General features: G+C 42.6%; 2 protein-coding genes across 4 annotated transcripts; one reads left to right on the forward strand and one right to left on the reverse strand.

Annotated features, from left to right (window-relative positions):
• Positions 1-4,996, forward strand: LOC311108535 (clusterin-like). The gene is made up of 9 exons (XM_084151183.1): positions 1-244; positions 2,002-2,132; positions 2,249-2,397; positions 2,576-2,746; positions 2,946-3,393; positions 3,486-3,617; positions 3,957-4,183; positions 4,301-4,476; positions 4,607-4,996. The coding sequence occupies exons 2-9, from the start codon at positions 2,045-2,047 to the stop codon at positions 4,617-4,619; spliced, it is 1,404 nt and encodes a 467-aa protein (XP_084007309.1). The 5' UTR covers positions 1-244; positions 2,002-2,044; the 3' UTR covers positions 4,620-4,996.
• A 2,145-nt stretch (positions 4,997-7,141) lies between these two features.
• On the reverse strand, positions 7,142-25,400 carry LOC311108660 (ralBP1-associated Eps domain-containing protein 1-like). Of its 3 annotated transcripts, none has more exons than XM_084151355.1 (19): positions 24,657-25,400; positions 20,640-20,763; positions 16,517-16,710; positions 16,087-16,246; positions 14,292-14,356; positions 13,678-13,843; positions 13,316-13,379; positions 12,921-13,075; positions 12,643-12,761; positions 12,068-12,148; positions 11,508-11,595; positions 11,212-11,310; positions 10,983-11,055; positions 10,690-10,888; positions 10,271-10,444; positions 10,092-10,178; positions 9,850-9,989; positions 9,625-9,730; positions 7,142-9,453 (listed from the first exon to the last, which is right to left on the reverse strand). In XM_084151355.1, the coding sequence occupies exons 1-19, from the start codon at positions 24,807-24,809 to the stop codon at positions 9,385-9,387; spliced, it is 2,316 nt and encodes a 771-aa protein (XP_084007481.1). In that variant the 5' UTR covers positions 24,810-25,400; the 3' UTR covers positions 7,142-9,384. The 3 variants fall into 3 exon arrangements, with proteins under 3 accessions (XP_084007481.1, XP_084007480.1, XP_084007482.1); XM_084151354.1 differs by having other exon boundaries at positions 14,226-14,356; XM_084151356.1 differs by lacking the exon at positions 12,068-12,148 and having other exon boundaries at positions 14,226-14,356.
• Positions 25,401-26,020: the final 620 nt, after the last annotated feature.

Raw genomic sequence — 26,020 nt, forward strand, 5'->3', positions numbered from 1 at the left:
GCAGAGAGAAGCTAGAGGGAGCTTAGTGACACACAGTGCAACACTGCCCACTCCTGGCTGCTCCATGGCTCAGCTCCGAGCTCTGGCCGGAGATTATACAAGTTCTAGAAAAGTCCAAAGCCACAGGGCATTTTATGGGAGTGAATCACAGTGCTAACATCACCGCTAGGTCCTGTATAAATACCTAGCGGCGGACAGCCTCACTGCGCTTCATCCGCTCTGAAGAGGCAAGATCCACAGGGAGGTGAGTGGTCCTTGGCTGCCTGGAAAATTGTGTCTCATGTTTCAGGGTACCAGCACTGTGTGCAGATGCCTTTTGCTGCATATTAGGATATGGTTATCGTTGGAATGCTAGATTTCTCTTTCGAATTCTACCTGGGGCTCAAGCTTTTATTGTACCATAGGTTGTTTATTATTATCAATATGTTTAACTCTTGACCTTGCAGAAATGTTGCACAGTGATGGGACTGTATTTCCTGATTCTTACTCATGGGTGACCTCTAGTATCAACACTGCTGCATCTGCCTGGAAATGACCCAGATATGTACTGAGTATATCAAAATATTTTAAGGCTGCAAGCTTTATCCAATTTGCTATAAAGAGTGTACACATTTGGATAATTCAGTTCACCATCTTTTGCTCAAAGGCACAAATTCACTCTGAGTTATAGAGAATTGTTATTGAGTTGATATTCTAGCTGCGCAGGGCAAGTTTGTGTGAGATGGACAGAGCAGAGAGTAATCAAATCTGGACGCTGCAATTCTCTGACCCCATGTTTTTCCCTGTTAGGAGGTTATTAACATGTGCAAATCCCTTCTAATACAGGACTCAGTCCATCTGTGTGATGGACCAGAATTCTGTGTTCTACTTTTGAGTTCTATAATTAGAGTTCCGACATACCATTGAATATCTGGTGCCAAAATTGGAAGGATGCGTCATTTTTTCTCCAAATGAAGAGGACTTTTGTTTCTCAATGATTCAGTGTTTTCTTGTAAATTGCACTGTGAGTGTTAAATACACAAGGGATTATAGGGCTGCCTGGAATAATCACAGAGATTAGTGGAGAAGGATTTGTTTGTTTCTGTTCCACTCCAACAGGAGGAACGTACAAACATTTATCTGTCAGATAAATGTCTCCTAATCCTCACATTGTATCCATGTCTACAGGGCTCGTCTGACTCTATTGTCTGTACCTTTATTAACACAATTTGAAAAGTATCAAACGTGACAAAGGTATATGATGTAATGCAGATTAAACGCACTGCATCCTTTGAATAACATTTGCTAACGTTAGCAAAAGGTTTTAAGTTATGCTGTGTCACACTTAGGGTTGCAAAGGGAGGGCATATTACTGGAAACTTCAGAAGTTTACCAGTAAACTACCAGAATTTTGGTATCTTTCAAGTATTTTATGTAATCTATCACAAGACATCTAGTGGCCTTTTGGGTACTTCTATCTCTGGCCTTCTGTGTGGCCTTCGCACATGTAAAATATATGAAATAATTAAATAAGATGATATTCAAATAAAAAATGTAATGACAAAGCTGTAAAACATTATCTTTAATATAAACCATCAACTTAGTAAATACCATTGGTGTTTAATATGAGGGTTTCAGAATGAAATATCCTTTATATATTTATTTTTTTCACACTTATTTATTTTACTATGTCAGTATGTATTTGTATTACCAAAGTTACGATAGATTGCCATAGATTTTCTCTTAATTACCAAAATTACTGAAGATTCCGGTAACTTTGTAACCCTAGTCACACTATTATTATTGTTAGATGTGCAACATTACCCTCTAGTGGGTATAATCAACATCACAACAACACCAAAGTCAGACGTGGACTATGAGGTCATTTTGCAGTGCTTTTCCTGAGGCGTAATCATTACATCCAAAATACCCTCAGCCCCAAGTAGCTTCCATAGATTTTCCCCCCCATAAATGTATTAGATCTAGATTTGCCAGTGACATTGTATCATATCTGTTTTTCAGGTTTGTACTGCATCAGTCACTTGGTATATGAGAAACAGTAAGGATGAAAGTCTTTGGGTCAATAGTGGGCCTCGCCCTGCTCCTTGTCTCTGCTCAGTGTCTGCTGCCTCCATCCAAGGACGATCTAAGCCGTAAGTCATCTGAGAACTAAGTATTTTTTAAATACTGATGCGGGATGTTCTGTGAATATTGAGTCCATTGGAGTCACTGTGGAGATTTATTTTTAAGCAACAATTCTTATTGGCAGAGATTTCCCTCCTTGGGATGAAGTACCTGGACAAGCAGATAGAGAATGCTATCAGTGGGGTGAAGGAGATGAAGACCATGATGGAGAGGTCTGGAGAGGACCACGAGAAGTTCCTGAGTGCCTTGGAGAAAACTACACAGCAAAAAGAGGTACAGTGCATTTGAGCATCATACTGGACATGTTGAGCTTTTGTCACTATTTTGGCCAAAAATAAGTCAGTGATCAACTTGCACATTGTGTAAGCAATTCATCACCTAATACAGGTTCCTGGGTGAGTGATTACAGTAGTTCCAAACCACTGACCCTGTTGCTGTGCTTGTTTGTCAGGATGCTCTGAAGGCAGCTCAGGAGATGGAGACGAAGCTGAGTGAGGAGCAGGAGGTGTGTAATGGCACCATGCAGTCTCTGTGGGAGGAGTGCAAGCCCTGCCTGAAGAACACCTGTATCAAGTACTACTCCAGGACCTGCAGTAGTGGCGCCGGACTGGTCGGGAGACAGGTACCGCCTCAACTACACAGAACTATCATCAATCAATCTCCACATTGGTTTGCAATTGTAGCTCAAATATGTTTTGTGAGCAAGACTTACACAGGGACATGCAGTACAGCTGATCAATGTGCTTAAGCTATTATTATACAATCCTTCCAAATAAAATAGGTCACTGTTGTACTAGCTGCTTTGTCCTGTCTTCTCTCAGCTGGAGGAGGTTCTGAACAGGACCTCTCCATTCTCCATCTGGATCAATGGGGAGAACATGGATGTTCTGGAGCGGGAGGACCAGGAGCAGAGCTGGAGGTTCCAGAACCTGGAGGAGCGTTACTCGAAGGTGGCCGATGGGGTGGACAGCATCTTCATGGACAGCATGAGGGTGTTTGACCACATGCGCTCCCTCAACCCTCCCATGTTCCCCAGCCCTTTCCGCATGCCCAGCATCTGGGGTCAGGGTGAGAGGGCCAATGAGAGAGCAGAGAGGGCAAAGGCAGGCGAGGTGCACTCCCGTGTGGTCAGGTCCCCTCTGCAGGACCCAGACTTCCATGGGTTCCACAACATGTTCGCTCCCATGATGGACATGGCCTGGAATATCTTTGGCTCCATGGGGCCTGTCATGGACACAGATGCTAACTTTGACATCAACCCCTCAGAAGGTATGCCTCAGTCCTAATTAAACAATTGTTATTAGACCATAATATGTTGTGAAGATTCACATAAAATTACCTTTGGGTCTTTTTTTCCACAGATGGGAGTGTGAATGAGGATGTTGTTGTGACAAAGCCTTCCGGTATGACCTGCAGAGAGATACGTCGCAATTCTGCTGGCTGCATTAAACTGCGAGGAGAGTGTGAAAAATGTGTAGCGATCCAGGATATTGGTAAAGCCCTTCAGATTTGTTTGTCTTTTCTCTTTTGCAACATTCACATAACCCAATATCTTCATAACTCAGAGGTCAGAACAGGTCTGAACAAAAGCAAGCAGGATTATCCTTGGCACTGACATCATAGGGAGTAGCATTCATCATGCAACATGCACTGGCTTGTACACCTACATTTTCAAGTCTCTATGATACCACAAAGCCATGCCTTGGCTGAGTCAAGTACAACAAGTTGCTATTACATCACACCAGAAGTTGCTGACATAGGGCTAAAGGGACACCAGCGAACCTGTTGACTATTTAGTTGTGTATTACATTAAGTGCTGTTCTCTCGTTCAGACTGCTCGGGGAAGAAGCCTCTGGCTGGTCCTCTGAAGGAGGAGCTGGAGCAGGCCCTGGCCATGGCTGAGAAGTTCACCCAGGAGTACAGCAGGCAGCTGAGGAGGTTTGAGGAGCAGATGTCAAACACCTCCAGCCTGCTGGACCTGTTCAGCAAGCAGTTTGGCTGGGTGTCTGCCCTGGCAAATAACACCGACAGCAAGGATGGAATCTTCAAGATCGAAACAGTGAGACTCCATAGTCTGCATGGGGTTTCTATTACCAAGTATCTTACATCGTACCCATTTCTTTGTATCATGGTCTTATGAATAGACGTATGTTTAATTGTCTTCATCTCCTCCAAGGTCATGTCCAAGGACACGGAGGCCCCTGAAAACCCAGGGGACACCAACGTGTCTGTGCAGCTGTTTGACACCCCTGCCATGACCTTCAGTGTGCCTGGAGACATTCCCTGGAACGACCCTAAGTTCTCAGAGGTGGTGGCACAGGAGGCCCTTGACCGCTACAAACAGACCACTGTGTGAGTGCTGCTCTGCTACTGGACAAATAATATTGCAAATCAAACCAGGCTTTATTTTAAAAAATGTGTTCAACTGCACCATGAGACAATGACAAGAAATGTATTTTAACTTACTTTATTCCCTCTCCAGAGTCGTGAAGTAGACATCGGAGGGCACCCCACCGTGCATCGCTAGTCAAAGCAGAATGTTCAGGATAATTTCACAAGTCAACTATAAGAGAAGAGAATAGAAGTAAAACCTATGTCCTCATCATTGTTGATATTACAAGTTATTGTATTGCTATATGTTCTGTGTAACTAGAGTTCATCCTGCTGTAAAAACCTAACTATAAAAGGCGCACCAAGTCCTGTTTTCGTGAGGAGAAAGAAGAATATAGTACTAATGTTACCCTTGACTAAAACCTGCTCACTGCTCCTCGTTTCAAGTGAATTGCTACTTTTCCTTTTGTATTTGTGCTCTTCTGCACAGCAGCTTACTACCAAGCAATACACATAAACAAATGACCTGACAAAAACACCACCACTTTCTCTGATTATTTTTTATGGTAGATCAGCTTTAATATTGTGGCTTCCATCAATGTAATTGTCTGCATCATTTCCAATCCCCCATATCTTTTTTTGTAAATATACAGTACCAGTCAAAAGTTTGGACACACCTACTCATTCAAGGGTTTTTCTTTATTTTTACTATTTTCTACATTGTAGAATAATAGTGAAGACATCAAAACTATGAAATAACACATATGGAATCACATAGTAAACAAAAAAGTGTTAAACAAATCAAAATATATTTTATATTTGAGATTCTTCAAATAGCCACCCTTTGCCTTGATGACAGCTTTGCACACTCTTGGCATTCTCTCAACCAGCTTCATGAGGTAGTCACCTGGTATGCATTTCAATTAACAGGTGTGCCTTTCCTTCTTAATGCGTTTGAGCCAATCAGTTGTGTTGTGACAAGGTAGGGGTGGTATACAGAAGATAGCCCTATTTGGTAAAAGATCAAGTCCATTTTATGGCAAGAACAGCTCAAATAAGCAAAGAGAAACGACAGTCCATCATTACTTTAAGACAGCCTTATTCTAAAATTGATTTCTTTTTTTTAATATCCTCAGCAATCAACATATAATATCCCATAACGACAAAGCTTAAACAGTTTTTTAGAAATGTTTGCAAATGTCTTAAAAATAAAAAACATAAGTATTCAGACCCTTCCCTATCAGACTCGAAATTGAGCTCCGCTGCATCATGTTTCCACTGATCATCCTTGAGATGTTTCTACAACTTGATTGGAGTCCACCTGTGGTAAATTCAATTGATTGGACATGATTTGGAAAGGCACACACCTGTCTATATAAGGTCCCACAGTTGACAGTGCATGTCAGAGCAAAAACCAAGCCATGAGGTCGAACGAATTGTCAGTAGAGCTCCGAGACAGGATTGTGTCGAGGCACAGATCTGGGGAAAGGTACAAAAAAAGGTCTGCAGCATTGAAGGTCCCCAAGAACACAGTGGCCTCCATCATTCTTAAATGGAAGAAGTTTGGAACCACCAAGACTCTGCCTAGAGCTGCCCGCCCGGCCAAACTGAGCAATCAGGGGAGAAGGGCCTTGATCAGGGAGGTGATGGTCACTCTGACAGAGCTCTGGAGTTCCTCTGTGGAGATGGGAGAAACTTCCAGAAGGACAACCATCTCTGCAGCACTCCACCAATCAGGCCTTTATGGTAGATTGGCCAGACGGAAGCCACTCCTCAGTAAAAGGTCAAAAGGCACCTAAAGACTCTCAGACCATGAGAAACAAGATTCTCTGGTCTGATGAAACCAAGATTGAACTATTTTGCCTAAATGCCAAGCGTCACGTCTGGAGGAAACCTGGCACCATCCCTACGGTGAAGCATGGTGGTGGCAGCATCATGCTGTGGGGATGTTTTTCTGCGTTAGGGACTGAGAGACTGGTCGGGATCAAAGCAAAGATGTACAGAGCAAAGTACAGAGATCCTTGAGCGCTCAGGACCTCAGACAGGACAATGACCCTAAGCAGACAGCGCAGGAGTGGCTTCAGGACAAGTCTCTGAATTTCCTTGAGTGGCCCAGCAAGAGCCCAGACTTGAACCCAATTGAACATCTCTGGAGACCTAAAAATAGCTGTGCCAAGAGTGTGCAAAGCTGTCAAGGCAAAGGGTAGCTACTTAGAAGAATCTCAAATATATTTTGATTTGTTTTAACACTTTTTTGGTTGCTACACGATTCCATGTGTTATTTCATAGTTTTGATGTCTTCACTATTATTCTACAATGTAGAAAATAGTAAAAATAAAGAAAACCCTTGAATCAGTAGGTGTCCAAACTTTTGACTGGTACTGTATACATATTGTATATGTGTATATATATTTATTTTTTTCCCCCTATCCCTACCACCCTTCCCCTAATTGGAGTAAACTAATGGACAACAACACTTAGGCTTATACTTCTAGCTTATACATACTATATATATTTTACTTGAGAAATGTTACATCAGAGGAGAAGTTATCTTGGATGTCAGACTGGAATGCATAAATTGATATCAAGTGTTAAAATGTAGCAATACACATGTTTGTAAGTTCTTCCTTGTGACTGCCTGAGTCAAATCAGCAATACAAAAAAGAAGAGTACTGGAAAAAGGCTGTTAAAATATTGTGCCATTTTTATTTTGTGTAAAAATCACACAGCTGCTAGTTCATTCTGCAGATACATCCATGCAGTTAAACATCTATGATCACACAGCCATAATATAAGCAATTAAATAGAATATTTGCTGTTAATCAGCAATTAATGCAAATGTACATATGAGATCAAAAGGTGTGTATCATATACAATATACAACATACCCCTTATACAGTACATCAACCTGAACAGCAGGGAAAAGAAGGCTCAACTTGGTTCAATACAGGGAGAATAGATTACAGCGGAAACCTGAACGCCAGGAGTAAGGCTTTTGAGGACAGGTTAAGAAAACACAGGAAGTTCCAGGAAAACAAAAATAGACCGTTATACAAGGTGTAAGTACCAACACAAATGTCAGACTAGGTAAGATACAGTATACAGGTAGAAATCAAGTGGTTTGTATTTAAGCGCCGTCTTCATACTAGATAAGAGCATGAACAACATGCAGGACAAAAAGAAAAAACGGGGGAAAAGTGCAGTCGTTCCATTCAGGTCTCACTTCCATAGTTGGTTATCATATCTCACAGGGAACTTTGTGTTTGGGGCAGGACTGATTCAGATTATGTTCCGTGGGAGGCACAGGCAGCGTCAGCATGAGCAACTACAGAGCCAGGAGCGAAAACAAAAAAGTGGTCTGTCATCTGGGGGTCAATCACTTTACATAGTAACACAGCTCATTTTGTTACAGATTAAATTGCAGAAGACTAGTGGAAGAAGAAAAAAATGCATACATACACTCGTTTCATCATGCCGTTTATGTAACCATTGCCTGCCCACATAAATCCACACACACACACACACACACACACACACACACACACCATACATACAGTACACACACGTATACACAGAGATGCACATGGACAGAATAGACCTCCACGTAGTGGGATGCTGTAATAAACTGGAACATGAATGAATTCCTGTCACATGATCAGTCCAAGGCGCTCCAGGATAGAGAATAATCTCCTATAGACTCCTCCCCTCTCCTCTCCCAATGCCTTCACTGGCATGATTATCTGTCCTCGACAGGCCCCAGGCGATCAGGCCCACACACAGCACAGGCAGACCACAGAGTGCTCCTCTACTGGACACTTGTCATCATGGGGAAGAATCGGGGAGGGAACTCGGCCTTCAGTACCCCATGACTCAAGTTCCAGTTCAGTGCCTGTCCGCCTGGCCTCGGGGCCTGTGCTATAGTATAAGGGATTGACGTCTACAATCATCTTTGTTATTTCTTTGATAAATAAAAGTGCCAATATTTGTAACATTCCCATCCCAGCCCCTTTGGAAAGACTGTTCTCTGTCTGATGAGAGCGACCGCCAGACAGTCAGACAGACCGCCAGTCAGTCAGCTAGTCAGTCAGACAGACCGCCAGTCAGTCAGACAGACCGCCAGTCAGTCAGTCAGTCAGACCGCCAATCAGTCAGTCAGACAGACCGCCAGTCAGTCAGTCAGACAGACAGACCGCCAGTCAGTCAGACAGACCGCCAGTCAGTCAGACAGACCGCCAGACAGTCAGTCAGTCAGACAGACCGCCAGTCAGTCAGTCAGACAGACCGCCAGTCAGTCAGTCAGTCAGTCAGTCAGTCAGTCAGTCAGTCAGACAGACCGCCAGTCAGTCAGTCAGTCAGACAGACCGCCAGTCAGTCAGACAGACCGCCAGTCAGTCAGACAGACCGCCAGTCAGTCAGACAGACCGCCAGTCAGTCAGACAGACCGCCAGTCAGTCAGACAGACCGCCAGTCAGTCAGACAGACCGCCAGTCAGTCAGACAGACCGCCAGTCAGTCAGTCAGACCGCCAGTCAGTCAGTCAGACCGCCAGTCAGTCAGTCAGTCAGTCAGACCGCCAGTCAGTCAGTCAGACAGACAGACCACCAGTCAGTCAGTCAGACAGACCACCAGTCAGTCAGTCAGACAGACCGCCAGTCAGACAGACCGCCAGTCAGACAGACCGCCAGTCAGACAGACAGACAGACAGACAGACAGACCGCCAGTCAGACAGACTGCCAGCCAGTCAGTCAGACCGCCAGTCAGTCAGTCAGACCGCCAGTCAGACAGCCCATCTGGTTCCCACAGAAGGGACAGCAGAATGCAGAGGGAGTGGCCAGTGGAGATAGAGGGAAACAACATGTGCATCACACAAAAGGCCTCTTCAGGTCTCTCCTATCTTCTCTCATGGACTTGTCCTCCTCACACACACAGGTTACAAATGGGAAAATGGTCTGAGCTGTTCCAGTTGAACCTCCAAAGATATCCTCTCTTCTAGTAAGTCCTATGAATTAAAAACAACAAGATAAACAACCCTCAAATTAAAATTAAAGGACTAAAGTTTAACCTTGTTAAAGACTTTGATTTCGTGAAGATAACATTTTCCAAAACAAGCATCAGGTTCATTTTAGTAACAGTAGCTCACATGCATGTATTTTTGTGATCACTCCTATACCTTTAGCTGTTGCTGTAATTCACTGTTGAGTCTGGCCAAGACTGTGTTGGTTTCCTTGTTTCTTCTGATAGAGGCTTGAATTGCTTTTTTATCCTTACCAATAGACCTGTAAAAAGTATTCAAGGGATTTTCATTTCGTTGCTAATGTCAATTACAAACTTTAATGTATAATCAACAACCACAGACCAGTCACTATTCAGATTCCTTTGAAACCCCTGTTCCTACCTGGGAATGGATGGCAGTGTAGCTAGAACAGTGGCTATGACGTTAGACTTCGGGGGGAGGGCCTCATCCTGGAGTTCGTCCTCGGACTTCAGTCTCCGGCGGACAGGCTTGGGTGGGGGGGCCATGATGGACCCTTTGGCCTGACAGGGAAAAAACAAACATACTGTAGAAATCATCTGAACAAATCAGGACATTTAGGCCCCCAGTATTGGCATCATGGTCTCAGTAAGTCCACTACTTACAGAGTTCACAGTAGCTGCAGCTCTCTCTTCCTGGTTGTCAATCTTCACAGTTCTCAAAGGCCCAGCCCCTTCTGTAGACTTCTCTCCCTGTGAACGGAGCACACACAGTCTGTCTCTTTTCTTATCACAGAGCACAGCTGATAGAACAGGTTCTGTATTGTACTGTATGTCTGACTCACTGGCAGACTCTCTGGGTGCTTCTCCTCGTCGTCACTGGGCTGATCTGAGGCAGCAAATGCCTGGAACTGACTGAAGTCAGCGAAGTTGGGCTGCTCTGGGATCTGCTGGGGCGAGGTAGTGGAGTGAGTTGCCAGGCCCTCATCTGAGCGATGCCCACTATGTGGACCAGAGGTCTGGGGACAAAGGGGATAGGATAGACAGAGTTCAGACTTAACACTGCATGTTGAAAACAACCTTGAACTGGAGAATACATGCTAAATGACTTTAAGTAGTCTGTGTAGAGTGAAGAGCGTACGAACAAGATAAAGACAAAGTGAGGAGATTTCAGCATTTCAATATGTACATTTCCTATAAAAGACTACCCAGAGGAGGCAACATCTCTTCTGCTATGAAATTGACTTATGTTTTGGCTTTCTACCTGCGTGGGTAGTGGTCTAGGAGGTATGGCTGGAGGGCAGGCCACGACTCCGGATTGCTGTGGCCCTGTGGGGTGAGCGGCAAAGTTTCTGTTCATGTCTAGCGAGGAGGAGCGGGAGTGGGAGGCGTTGGGTCTGGGAGGGGGTGGTGGGGGGGCAGCCACCACCTTTAGACCTTCAGGAGAGGTCCCAGAATTAGACCTACAACGCAGACAACACAGCTAGTGAGCTTAATGTTCAAAAGCTCTTCAATAAACAAAGCATCTATTATCGCCAGACATTGAGACCAACTTACCTTTGTCTTGTTACAACACTTGTAATTGGGTCTTGATCTGAAGTATATGAATCTGAACTGCTATAACCATCACCTTTAGGAGAGAAAATATGAGTATTGTATGTTAAACCATGCCTCAAGGAAATGCAATATAATTATGGTCACATGACATATTTTCTACAATAGATCTACCTACAAATTGCCACGGTCCTAAGTTCTTTATGATAATGACACATCCCTTGACACTTACCAGAGTTAGCAGTTACAAACTTCATAGAGGTGGCAAGCTTGGTTTCTTCAGAGAGCTCAGGTGGTTTAGCCATCAGAGGACTGGTAGGATGTGTGTGGTCTGCAGGAATGAGAAAGAAAAACAGTAAATTCCCTTAACAGTATTTATTTTATTTTTTTTAAGAAGAAGGTCCCTTCACTACTTCCCAGTAAAATTCTGGAGAGTTGCTAGTTGGAGTCTCAAAAGTGAACACTGCTTTAGAGGACAGAGCTCAGTGTATGTTTACGCGCTCTTATCATATGGGGAAACTATCTTACCACTTCCGGTTCTCTTCAGCTCCATCTCTTGCATATGGATCTTGCTTGGGGTCATGCGAATGGGAACAGGGTGGACAATAGCTGTATCCTGTAAGGACAAATGTGTCTTGTTTGATCATTAGCTCACAATAATAATGCCTTAAGGAATCTATCCATTCCCCTTCTGGCTGTAAAGATAACTATTTTCATACTGTCAGAACAGTTTATAAGGTTAGAAAAGGCTTATATGTGTGGCAATTATGCAGATTTAATAAACCAGAAGATATGGAAAATATGTTTCATACTGCTATAAATTATCAAATAGACCGGACCTTGACTTGCCTAGTTAAATAAAGGTGAAATAAATAAATATATTGTAGAGCCCACAATGTCATATTCTTAATATGGGACAGAAAAAAAGTAGAGTATCCAATAAGCTAAGCAAGCAAAATCACATTGACACCGGTGTTGGGGCAGATTCAGTAGAATTAAGTACATGCACTCTAAGAGAGAGATCTCAAGGGGCCAAGGGTTAATATCATAATTAATACTGAAACAGGCAAACTAAGTGATTGACTTACAGGGTCAGCTGGTGCAATGTTAGAATCAAATTGGGTCAGAGTTTGTGAGCTGGAGGAGCGTTCACTAAAAGTCTCCCACTGCTAGAGAGACAGAGCAGAAATAAATCAGCACCACAGGCATTTCAATGGATCATCACACACAGGATGATTCCCAACCCAGTTACAAACCCCACTGCTCTCCCACAGGAGGGGTGATGAACTGCATTTATCATCACATATCATCCATTAGTAGTGAGGATGGGATGGATGTTGGCTGAAACCTGGTTAGTGATAACTAGCTAAACGGAAATGGAGCAAACTGACTTTGGGACTGATTGAGAATATCAACAATTGCAGCTTTCTGACAAAACAGCTACAGTATGTAAATTAAGTAAGTACTAAGTGGTGTTTCTCAGAAACGGATAAGAAAGGTACTGAATCAGGAAAGTCCTGCAAGAGGATAGGTACTAACACCTCACAATGGAAAGAGCCTTTTTGATCACTTAATTGAGAAGTCATTTACAAAATGCTTGAATGGCAAAAGTTCAACTATGTCCATTTCTACAGTGATAACATGGGGTGATGCTGTGTCCAACCTCGTTGCCCTGGTTGAGATCAGGCCAGGTCTGGTTGAGTGAGGGCATGGGGGACTTGTTGGGGGTCACCTCCACGGGGGAGCCCGAGTAGCCCACATCAGGGGCCTGGTCTGGAACCTCTAGAACATGGAACATTTATACCATCAGGATGACTGTTCCATTCAATCACACTTATTTCTCTCCGTGTTTCATAAATCAACTGTCTGCAGCAGATGGTCCCCCAGGCCAGATTTTGACAGATTCTGAATATATAGCAGTAGGAGAGTACAAGCTATTACCTGCTGAGTCATCCAAGTCAATAAGCTTTGGCATAAGACTCTCCGGCAGCTTTTCGGGAAGGTCATAGCCATTTTTCCTAGCAACAACCAGATGAAATGCAGCACAGAACTCATCCAGTGTCAACGCCCCGTCTTTATCAAAATCTGACAGCTCCCTGTAATGCAAAGAATGTGAGAAAAAATGTTTTATGTAAAAACCCACTCATGCATTGCAAACTGCTGGAATCCCTTGTGAACTCATTAACTGAGCAAGAGGTAGCCAAATTCATTCATTGAAGAGGAGTTATTGAAGGTTATATTTTCCATTCTTTAGTATTGCTTCCTGGATTAAAACTAATATAATTTCATCATTACATATCTCACCTAAAGCCAATAGTACACCTTTGAATACTTACCAAATGTGGGATAGTTCAAGAATAGGTAGCTTTGATTTTGTGAAAAACTCTTTTGCGGCAGAACCTGAAATATAGACAAAGGGAAAAGGTCAGTTAGTGATAGGTCAATCACTGTAGTGTAACAGCCAGAGTCCCTGTAACCTTTAACAGGAACAAGTGTAAAAGGTGGTTCCAAACTAGGGTTGCAAAATTCCTGTAACTTTCCTTAAATTCCCTGGTTTGCCAGCAATCCTGGTTGGAAGATTCCTGATGTCCTGCTCATTCCCTGCAGATTCCAAGAATCCTCCAACCAGGATTTATGGAAAACCTGGGAATGTTGGGAAAGTTACAACCCTATTTCAGACAAAGCTCACTCTACTTACCAGGAATGAAACCGTTGAGGTCGGGCTGGATGGTCTTGAACTGATTGATGTAATACTGTCTCTGCTCGTCTGTGATTTTCCAGGGGTCGTCATAACCACTACTGGACTGTCTTTGGATTTCATTGGCTGTAGCAACAGACGCAACCGTTCGTATCGAAGAGTTCTCCTAAAGGCAGCCAAGTGAAACATTTAGAGGAAAATAACAGATTGAAACAATCCTTTGGAAGAGTCGTGATAGTACTAATAGGCAATGAATACACAGACTGTGGGACAATGGGAAATAAACAGAAGAGTAGCAGAAGAGGGTTTGCAAGTGTTCGTTTTCAAATACCTCAACCCACTTACAGTGAATCTTGCTTGTTTGGACACAGAACTGTTCCTGATTTATTGCAGTGAAATATGTATTTTTATGAGGGGGAAACTGAAGCCATCAAAATAGAGCATCTAGTGAAGTAGGCTAGACAAGAAGTTAAGCTAAAGCTCCATCTCTGCCTTTAAGCCATTACGTGAGAGAGATGACAGGTCCATGGAAGCATTTGCTGCACTACCTGGACCGGCGAGAGATGCATTGGTGGCAGTGTGCTGGAGGGGGGATGAGTATCTTTCAAACTGACCCAGCTTTCCTGAACGGGGGGAGGTGAGTGGGCAGACCACATCCCATCACCTGCCACCACAGGTCCTATGGAGAGAGGATAGTTACACAGCCTCAGACAGGGCAATTAGATTACACAAAGATCTTTCTAGCTACAGCAGAGAGCATACTCAAGAACTGCTGAAGGACTACAGAGACACTTACAGTGCCGTGAAAAAGTATTTGCCCCCTTTCTGATTTTCTCTATTTTTGATACTGAATGTTATCAGATCTTCAACCAAAACCTAATATTAGATAAAGGGAACTTGTTTACATATAACAAAATTGATACTTATTTGATTTATTTCATTAAAAAATAAGTTCTGCAACACCTAATTCCCCTGTGTGAAAAAGTAATTGTCCCCTTACACTCAATAACTAGTTGTGCCACCTTTAGTGCCAATGACTGCAACAAAATGCTTCCTGTAGTTGTTAATCAGTCTCCCACATTGCTGTGGAGGAATTTTGGCCCACTCTTGCATGCAGAACTGCTTTAACTCAGCAACATTTGTGGGTTTTCAAGCATGAACTGCTCATGCAACAACATCTCAATTGGGATTAGGTCTGGACTTTGACTAGGCCATTCCAAAACTTCAGATGTGTTGCTTTTTAACCATTTTCATGTAGACTTGATTGTGTGTTTTGGATCATTGTCTTGCTGAATGACACAGTTGCGCTTCAGCTCACAGACGGATGGCCTGTCATTCTCCTGTACAATTCCCTGACACAGAGCAGAATTTATGGTTCCTTCTATTAAGGCAAGTTGTCCAGGTCCTGAGGCAGCAAAGCATCCCCAAACCATCACACTACCACCACGCTTGACCGTTGGTATGAGGTTCTTACTGTGGAATGAAGTGTTTGGTTTTCACCTGACATAAATGGGACCCATCTGATCCAAAAAGTTGACTTAAGTTTGCCAAAAAGCACCTGGAAGCACCTGGATGATCATCAAGACTCTTGGAAGAATGTTCTATGGACCGAAGAGTCAAAAGTATAACTTTTTGGACAACTTTGTTTATGAAATAAATGAAATAAGTACGTAATTGTTGTGTTATTTGTTCACTCAGGTTCCCTTTATCTAATATTAGGCTTTGGTTGAAGATCTGATAACATTTAGTATAAAAAATATGCAAAAGTCTGGTTCGAGTCCAGGCTCTGTCGCAGCCGGCCGCAACCGGGAGACCCATGGGGTGGCGCACAATTGGCCCAGCGTCGTCCAGGTTAGGGGAGGGTTTGGCCAGCAGGGATGTTCTTGTCCCATCGCACACTAGCGACTCCTTTGGCGGGCTGGGCGCAGTGCACGCTGACACGGCCGCCAGGTGTACGGTGTTTCCTCCGACACATTGGTGCGGCTGGCTACTGGGTTAAGCGGGCATTGTGTCAAGAAGCAGTGCGGCTCGGTTGGGTTGTGTTTCGGAGGACGCACGGCTCTCGACCTTCACCTCTCCCATGTCTGTACAGCGATGGGACAAGACTAACTACCAATTGGATACCACGAAATTGGGGAGAAAAAAGATAAAAGATAAATATAAAAACAATATGCAAAAGTAGCTACAATTAGAAAGGGGGCAAATACTTTTTCACGGCACTGTATGACATCAACATCATTGTCAGGAAACAAAACATTTATGTTTATTGGCTGAACCTCTCATTTATTTAAGACATGCCATAGTTGCAGGATGGTGAAAGTCAATAAGATGCATTATTGGACATCTCCAACTGAAACATTGCCAGATTGTCATCTTCGCAGAGGATACAGTTTGCAGAGTAGTGTGTACCTGATTGTGCTTCTCTGAAAGGTGTCCAGACAGCACCTGCCACCACCACAGGAGGTCTCTCTAAGTTCCCCCCGCTGGCCTGCCGTTTGTGCTTCCTCCAGGCATGGGGCGAGGTGGGAGGGGACTGGTTGGGAGACACCACTGGAGAAGTGGTGTCGGGCTGCAGAGAGGGGTAAATAACATTAGATAGACATACAATGTTTAATCAAAGTTAGATCTGTCAGAGTTACAGTACTACTCTTTAAAAATTGATATAATACAAATTGTTTTGCATCAAATGCATTTCTCCACCAGAGATCTGTTGATAAGATAAATGTTTCTTGCCTTGCCTTTGCCAACATGTAGGCTTTCAGCACTATAAAAATAACAGCTCTTATTGGGCATGATATCTAGCCTACATCTCCAGAGGGGAATAATTATTATGACTGACCTGTGGTTCTACTGTGGGCACACAGGGCTGGATGACCTCGTGGGCAGACACCTTCTTGACCTGCCCTCGGCCCGGGGGTCGTGGAATCACACCCTGGTAAGGCCCCTGGTTCTCCAAGTCGGGGTACATGGCTGTGTGTCTGGCCTCCTGCTCATTTTTGGCCACAACAAAGCGAGGCAGAGGCAAGTCCTTGACTGTGGATGAGAAACACTATTAGATAACAGCACTGCCTCAAATCCCCTCCAGCTAGTTGTCTTGACTATGGGCTTGAATGGTCCGTTGTTGTAGTCTAGCATGGCTTATCACAACAAAAGTGTTGATATTGATAACCACATTTGTTTTTTAGCTGCATTATTAACCAGATCAAGTTAAGTGTTAGTAAACTGACTTAACGTACAGTACCAGTCAAAAGTTTGGACACACCTACTCATTCAAGGATTTTTCTTTATTTTTACTATTTTCTACATTGTAGAATAATGGTGAAGACATCAAAACTATGGAATAACACATATGGAATCATGTAGTAAGCAAAAAAGTTAAACAAATCCAAATATATTTTATATTTGAGAATCTTCAAAGTAGCCACCCTTTGCCTTGATGACAGCTTTGCACACTCTTGGCATTCTCTCAACCAGCTTCATGAGGAATGCTTTTCCAACAGTCTTGAAGGAGTTCCCATATATGCTGAGCACTTGTTGGCTGCTTTTCCTTCACTCTGCAGTCAAACTCATCCCAAACCATCCCAATTGAAAGTGGGTTAAGGTGGTGGGTTAAAGGAAAGAAAGACCACTACATTGTTTAGAAAAAGAGACGCCTCCTTAATACTAAAAGACTGTTTTGTCAAATGTGTGTGAGTGTGTGTGTGTGTGTGTGTGTTTGGGGGGGGGGGGGGTTAAAACAATTTTATATACAAAAATATTCATGTTCTGGGCAACTTTGAGTCTTTTCCTCCAATCTCACTGGCCCAGCATCCCGTTTGGGTTGTGCAATTTCCTGTTGACTTAAGTCTCTATTCTTCTCCTGTATCTTAAACCCTACAGGGATGCCTTTATTTCCTGCAAACTCACACTAATGCTCTACCTCTGATCCATCCATATCTTTGCATCCTGTTGCTTATTAATAGACTCAGATATGAGACTTGGGTGACTCGCATAACTGATGCACGTATCCTCCATGTTTTGACAGTATATTATGCATTTAAAAACAGCTCATCTCTAGGGAGAAAATTCAGTTCAATACCTAAACACACCTCATTTGTATTTTAGGCCAATTATAAGATAAAAAAACAGAAAACTTGAGCGTGCATAACTATTTACCCCCCCAAAGTCAATATGTTGTAGACCCACCTTTTGCAGCAATTACAGCTGCAAGTCTCTTGGGGTATGTCTCTATAAGCTTGGCACTTCTAGCCACTGGGATTTTTGCCCATTCTTCAAGGCAAAACTGCTCCAGCTCCTTCAAGTTGGATGGGTTCTGCTGGTGTACAGCAATCTTTAAGTCATACCACAGATTCTCAATTGGATTGAGGTCTGGGCTTTGACTAGGCCATTCCAAGACATTTAAATGTTTCCTTTTAAACCACTCAAGTGTTGCTTTAGCAGTATGCTTAGGGTCATTGTTCTGCTGGAAGGTGAACCTCCGTCCCAGTCTCAAATCTCTGGAAGACTGAAACAGGTTTCCCTCATGAATTTCCCTGTATTTAGCGCCATCCATCATTCCTTCAATTCTGACCAGTTTCCCAGTCCCTGCCAATGAAAAACATGGTGTTCTCGGGGTGATGAGAGGTGTTGGGTTTGCGCCAGACATAGCGTTTTCCTTGATGACCAAAAAGCTCAATTTTAGTCTCATCTGACCAGAGTACCTTCTTCCATATGGTTGAGGAGTCTCCCACACGCCTTTTGGCAAACACCAAACGTGTTTGCCTATTTTTTTCTCTAAGCAATGGCTTTTTTTCTGGCCACTCTTCCGTAAAACCCAGCTCTGTGGCGTGTACAGCTTAAAGTGGTCCTATGGACAGATACTCCAATCTCCGCTGTGGAGCTTTGCAGCTCCTTCAGGGTTATCTTTGGTCTCTTTGTTGCCTCTCTGATTAATGCCCTCCTTGCCTGGTCTGTGAGATTTGGTGGGCGGCCCTCTCTTGGCAGGTTTGTTGTGGTGTCATATTCTTTCAATTTTTTTATAATGGATTTAATGGTGCTCTGTGGGATGTTCAAAGTTTCAGATATTTTTTTATAACGCAACCCTGATCTGTACTTCTACACAGCTTTGTCCCTGACCTGTTTGGAGAGCTCCTTGGTTTTCATGGTGCCGCTTGCTTGGTGGTGCCCCTTGCTTAGTGGTGTTGCAGACTCTGGGGCCTTTCAGAACAGGTGTATATATACACTGAGATCATGTGACACTTAAAGTCCACCTGTGTGCAATCTAACTAATTATGTGACTTCTGAAGGTAATTGGTTGCACCAGATCTTATTTAGGTGCTTCATAGCAAAGGGGGTGAATACATATGCACACACCACTTTTCCGTTATTTGTTTTTTTGAAACAAATTATTATTTTCATTTCACTTCACCAATTTGGACTATTTTGTGTATGTCCATTACATGAAATCCAAATAAAAATCCATTTAAATTACAGGTTGTAATGCAACAAAATAGGAAAAACGCTAAGGGGGATGTAGTTCGGAAAATAAATAAATGTGACTCTGGATGACAACATAAGGATATTTGTTTCCAACATTGGGGCTGTTTTCCTAAAGAAGTTAAATCTGCTTGGTGTTTTGTTTCCTTGCCACGATACTAACGAGTATCACGACACTTGTATTGTCTTGGCCCTACTATGTGTCCATTGATTCAAAATGGGAAAGGGGATACCTAGTCAGTTGCACAACTGAATGCATTCAACCGAAATGCGTCTTCCACATTTAACCAACCCCAAATCAGGGAAGAAGTTGGTAAGTAAACCGTGAGCTGTGAAGGAGGTCGACACATTATTTGTGGTAGGTAAATGATTGGTTCTTTCATACTCTTTTATCTGAACAGATAATACAATCAGGAATGCATAGTGATGGGGAAACGAATGTGAAGCATTGAGGCTTTCCTGACAGTTGTGTAGGTTCGTTACACGAGGCTTTGATCAACACTGTAACATTTCACTAGTCAATGAGAGAAGTGAAAAATTATTCCTTAGTTGTTAATTTTCTCGAAATGTAAAGGAAAGGCACAACCTAGATTTGAGCCAATCTTTTATGTAGTTGAACATGTTAGTACTCCAACCTCGTGAAAGCGACAAACTGACACGTTTTAATTTTCGTCAAACACAACTTTATATCGAAGGACTGCCTTTGAGTCAGGGTTGCCAGGTTTAGCAAAAATGTCTAGCCCAAGACATTTTCCATCAATGGATTTCGATGTAACTTGTTTTGATTGCTATGATTAAGCAATAAGGCCCGAGAAGGTGTGGTATATGGCCAATATACCACGGCTAAGGGCTGTTCGTTGGGACATAGCCCTTAGCCGTGGTATATTGGCCATATACCACAAAGAACAGCCCTTAGCCGTGGTATATTGGCCATATACCACAAAGACCAGCCCTTAACCGTGGTACCAGCCCTTAACCGTGGTACCAGCCCTTAACCGGGAGACCCATGGGGAGGCGCACAATTGGCCCAGCGTCGTCCAGGGTAAGGGAGGGAATGGCCGGCAGGGATGTAGCTCAGTTGGTAGAGCATGGCGTTTGCAACGCCAGGGTTGTGGGTTCGATTCCCACGGGGGGCCAGTATGAAAAATAATGTATGCACTCACTAACTGTAAGTCGCTCTGGATAAGAGCGTCTGCTAAATGACTAAAATGTAATTGTAAATGTAAATGTAAGTGTAGGCTATCCTTATTCCATCTTTGAAGTTATGCAAACAGCTATGCTCTTGCAACGTTTGAAGACAAATAAATGTCATTGTAAAGAACACATGACTATGCTACTGTCCCTTAAATATCGTCAGGTTGATTTTAACTGAAACCGCACCAAACCAAAGGCAAACAAAGATTTAAACATTGTCCGGTGCCATACCCTGCCTCATATTTTAGGGGTCCATTTCTAATAGATGGAGAATTCTAGACATGTTTACTCACCAGAATTTAGGCTCTCTACCCGGAGAGGCAGTCCAGACTGGGCTACAGCGATGAGTTTCAGTGCAATGTAAAACTGGCTTCTTCCAAAATGGCCCAGGCGAGTGGCTCCACAGAGCTCTGTTATCTGAGACAAAGTATTATCAACATACAGTTGAAGTCGGAAGTTTACATACACCTTACCCAAATACATTTAAACTCAGTTTTTCACAATTACTGACATTTAATCCAGGTAAAAATTCCCTGTCTTAGATCAGTTAGGATCACCACTTTATTTTATGAACATGAAATGTCAGAATAATAGTAGAGAGAATGATTTATTTCAGCTTTTATTTATTTCATCAGAAGTTTGCATACACTCAATTAGTATTTGGTAGCATTGCCTTTAAATTGTTTAACTTGGGTCAAACGTTTCGGGTAGCCTTCTACAAGCTTCCCACAATAAGTTGGGTGAATTTTGGCCCATTCCTCCTGACAGAGCTGGTGTAACGGCCACTCCAATACCTTTACTTTGTTATCCTTAAGCCATTTTGCCACAACTTTGGAAGTATGCTTGGGCTCATTGTCCATTTTGAAGACCAATTTGCGACCAAGCTTTAACTTCCTGACTGATGTCTTGAGATGTTGCTTCAATATATCCACATCATTTTCCTTCCCCTGATGCCATCTATTTTGTGAAGTGCACCAGTCCCTCCTGCAGCAAAGCACCCCCACAGCATGATGCTGCCACCCCCGTGCTTCACGGTTGGGATGGTGTTCTTCGGCTTGCAAGCAACCCCCCTTTTCCTCCAAACATAACGATGGTCATTATGGCCAAACAGTTCTATTTTTGTTTCATCAGATCAGAGGATATTTCTCCAAAAAGTACGATCTTTGTCCCCATGTGCAGTTGCAAACCATAGTCTGGCTTTTTTATGGCGGTTTTGGAGCAGTGGCTTCTTCCTTGCTGAGCGGCCTTTCAGGTTATGTCGATATAGGACTCGTTTTACTGTGGATATAGATACTTTTGTACCGGTTTCCTCCAGCATCTTCACAAGGTCTTTTGCTGTTGTTCTGGGATTGATTTGCACTTTTCACACCAACGAACGTTCATCTCTAGGAGACAGAACGCGTCTCCTTCCTGAGCGGTATGACGGCTGCGTGGTCCCATGGTGTTTATACTTGCGTACTATTGTTTGTACAGATGAACATGGTACCTTCAGGCGTTTGGAAATTGCTCCCAAGGATGAACCAGACTTGTGGAGGGCTACAATCTTTTTTCGGAGGTCTTGGCTGATTTCTTTTGATTTTCCCATGATGTCAAGCAAAGAGGCACTGAGTTTGAAGGTAGGCCTTTAAATACATCCACAGGTACACCTCCAATTGACTCAAATGATGTCAATTAGCCTATCAGAAGCTTCTAAAGCTATGACATAATTTTCTGGAAACTTCCAAGCTGTTTAAAAGGCACAGTCAACTTAGTGTATGTAAACTTCTGACCCACTGGAATTGTGATACAGTGAATTATAAGTGAAATAATCTGTCTGTAAACAACAGTTGGAAAAATGACTTGTGTCATGCACAAAGTAGATGTCCTAACCGACTTGCCAAAACTATAGTTTGTTAACAAGAAATGTGTGGAGTGGTTGAAAAACAAGTTTTAATGACTCCAGCCTAAGTGTATGTAAACTTTCGACTTCAACTGTAGAGCAATATAAACTCATTCTGTTAATGCACTACTGTTTTGTGCCAAATAGTTTATAATGGGGGAGAATGTTGCAGTCTCTCACAGAGAAAGTTCCAAGGACGTTGCTTCCTAACACAGGAAGAAAGCTGTTGCTTTGTGTGCTTACTGAGCAATGTGACTTGTGTCTGCACAAAACGGCCTGTCATTTCTAAAAGGGACATGCACGATCTGAATCTGGAGAGGTATATGACTTTACCATTGCGGTGCTATAAGGTAAGACCAAGGTTGGTAAGAAATTATGTTACAAGCCTAGGCCTAGTGAGTCAGCATCATTTCAATGGGAAATAGGCTGTCAAACTGACCCAGGAAACATTTCACATCTTAGATATGGATCATGTATAAAGCCTATTCTTCAGTATACTAAACATCCATAGCAGAAACTATTAGTCTTGTGTTTCTGAAGGAGGAAGAAATCATGGCCCACAAAATAGCAAAGACACAGTAAATGTTTAAAACAAAAGTGTGAGTCAGAAATACAGACCCCTTCCTATCACATGAATTCTATACACCAGGACAAGTGGCTTAGGAATTAGACTGAGCTGGTCAATAACTGACACTTTGAATGAAAGACAGCCCAGCAATCCTTCAACTGTGACAGTAATGTTGATGTTAGCCCGCAAATGGATAAATTGATAATAGCATGAATATACAAAGAAATAGGCAAGCTGAACATTCCTATGTTCAAGTAACTCAGTCTGTGCTACAATGCACATTATACGGACTTCACATCTTGGATTTGATAAATCATTCAAATGAGCACTTTTGACTTTTGGATAGGTCATTATCAATAAACCGTCACAATAAGGTGCAGCATGTTCGATTTGCCTGCTGGGGGGCAAGGAGACCCCCGGCTCAGATAAAACCATTGACAACAGCGTGCCGTTTTCAAGGGATTGTTCAATAAATGTTAACTATTTGGTTGTAATATAATCACCTCTTGAAGAGCATAGTCAGAATTACACATTTCATATTATTCCATGCAAAACAAATACGCACATTTATCTCTAGCCCAAGATGTACTCTTAAGGAGCCTACCGTTATTTCTTAAGGTCCAAGGACCTTATATGTTATTTTCAGAGGTAGACTGGCTCTGGCAGCCAAAACAGCCAAATACTCCACCTAAACATGAATCGATTCTCAATTGCGATACGGTTCTAGAAACATAAATCCCTTTACTTTTATATCACACCAAAATAATTTCACAAATGTTTTAACCGGCTTTATCACAGTTGCAGCTGACAGTATTTTTCAGTGACTACAAATTAGAGGCCTTCTTGTGTTACACACAGGTGTTAGGAGCCTGCTAGATAGCTAATTAGCACAGGTGGTCCCTGTCTTCCGTAAACACGCGTTGTAACATGGAGATATGGCAGTGTGGGAACACTAACCCTATAAAAAAGGTGTGTATGAATTTAACCTTTCCTTTATTATTATTTCTCGCTGATATTAAAGATACCGTACCGCAAGTGACGCATATTAATGTTCAGCCCAAACTTCTGGGCTCTTAACATTTAGCTACATACCAAATTGATAGGCTACCCTCACTTATCTGAAAATACATGATCAATGGATGTTTACTGATCATGATTAAGCATGCAGTTACTTGCTGATTAACTCTGATAGAGCAAAACATTTGGAATAATCGTAAATGTGTATTTCTACGTTCTTCAATAGGTGATATTAAAACCAAATAGTTCAAACATTTATTTAACAATCCCTTGAAAACGACACATAGTTGTCGTTTATAACGATGTTGGGGGCTGCCTTGCCCCCCAGCAGCCCAATCGAACGCTCTACACTGTATTATGTTTTATTGATAAGGACCTATAGAAACAAGGTGATACAAATAAGATTGTGTCCGTATAATATGGACAATATTATTGTAAACTTTGTATCCAGTCCAGCAAGCAACAAAGTATTAAATGCACAAGGAAGGAAGTAGGCTATCGACTGTTAACTGACAGCTAGGTAGCTAATTATTCAAATGTTAAGACTATCAAGCATAAAGATAGTTAGAAGAACATTGAAAATAAATATGGTGTTGAATATCTATTGACATCAGTTTGCCCATGTAGAAAGTGTAATGCTAGCAACTTGCTAACTTCCTTCTGGGAAGCATACTTGGCTAGCAGTTAGCCAGCTGCAAAGCTCCTTTTCACTTTGCTAACTGGCTAACGTTAGTAAAAGGTGTCTTGTCACGTTCACCAGTCAACAAGCACGCTACATACAACATGTATCTATCACATTTTACAGATTGATACATTAGCTAGCTTAATTTAGGTAGCCTAAGTTACCTGCAGGACAACCTCACTGGGTAGTTGGGCCGCCCGGAAAAGGTCAAGAACTTTGCCGTTGGAAGCCACTTTCTTGGTGTTGTCCGTATCGCAATAAACGAACAAATCAGAGTAATACTTCTGCTCCACATCAGTTAATGTTAAACTTTCCATTATGGCATCAAAAGTACGCTATCAGCAGACTAATTGGCTGTTTTGTTATCCTTACTTGTGAGAACTGGACTCAAAAAAGGCGAGAGAGGAGCGACGTTGCTGGTTAGCTTTGCTAGTTTCTCAGCTTAGCTAAGTGTTACTGTAGTTAGCTAGCTATGGCAAGAATGGGTCTTCGTGAATGTCCTCAGAAACCAGCCTAGTAGCAATATTACGTACCGACTAATTAGAACAATGATTTATTATTTCGGATAATTATTAATGTATCAATCAATACAATTATACTAAATAATGACTGGCGTTAATACCAACGTTAGCTAAACAAGCTAGCTACAGGCTATTAGCTAGCTGTCTAGCCAGGTAGGTAGCTTAACTAACAACGTTAGACTCAAGTCAGCAGTGCCAGTAGTAAACTTCCCGAGACTGGACGTCGGTATTGAACAGAAAATCAAACGGAATTCGAGTTATTCTGGTTCTATTCCATTGCCGTATGTTGCTTCAATCAATTTTGAATCCTTCTTAATGATGTTAGAAGTAAAGTTTCAGGGTCTTTTGGCTCTTTCCTCCATCAGCCAGAGCCGCCATTCCTATGCCCCGTGATGTCATCGTACAGACAGTGAGAGTCAGCGCGTGTCTGCATGGCAGGGGGGACTAACCGTGTCCCGGATGTCAACCATAGAAATAGAATGAATAGAACGGGGCTCCCCAATCAATTCAATGGCCTTTTCTCATTTGAAAAAGTCCATCCTTCGCCGTCTGTCCTTCGCCTTGTCTCCTCCGTCCTCTCTCCTCCGTGACCCGGAAACCGATAAGTGTTGTGGTCGAGGAGTTGTTTCAATTCGTTTGTAGGCAAACCGAAGACGGTCCTCCCCTCCTCGATAGCCTCCTTTTGTCGAGGAAGCAGAATCGTATTCTACCGGAGTCCTGCCACACCCCCTTTGAATCAGTTATTGTTTTCTCGAAGGAATGCATGCAAACATTAAAAAACGATATGTTACTTATCCTTTTGTCTAGAAAATGTATTGCACAACTAGCTACATTTATTTTTTATGACTTTATACATTTATTTTGGGGTTCCACCCTCTAAACGTTATTTGCCTGATGACACGCGTTGGAGAAGGAGAGTCTCATTTCATACAAGTACATTTTCGTCCACTTTCCCCTCTCCTGGCTGCCTCTCCTTTTCTCAATTGGTTTGCTTAACTCCTGCGTCC

Source organism: Coregonus lavaretus (assembly GCF_964263955.1).
Source record: "Coregonus lavaretus genome assembly, chromosome: 33".
Taxonomy (NCBI): domain Eukaryota; kingdom Metazoa; phylum Chordata; class Actinopteri; order Salmoniformes; family Salmonidae; genus Coregonus; species Coregonus lavaretus.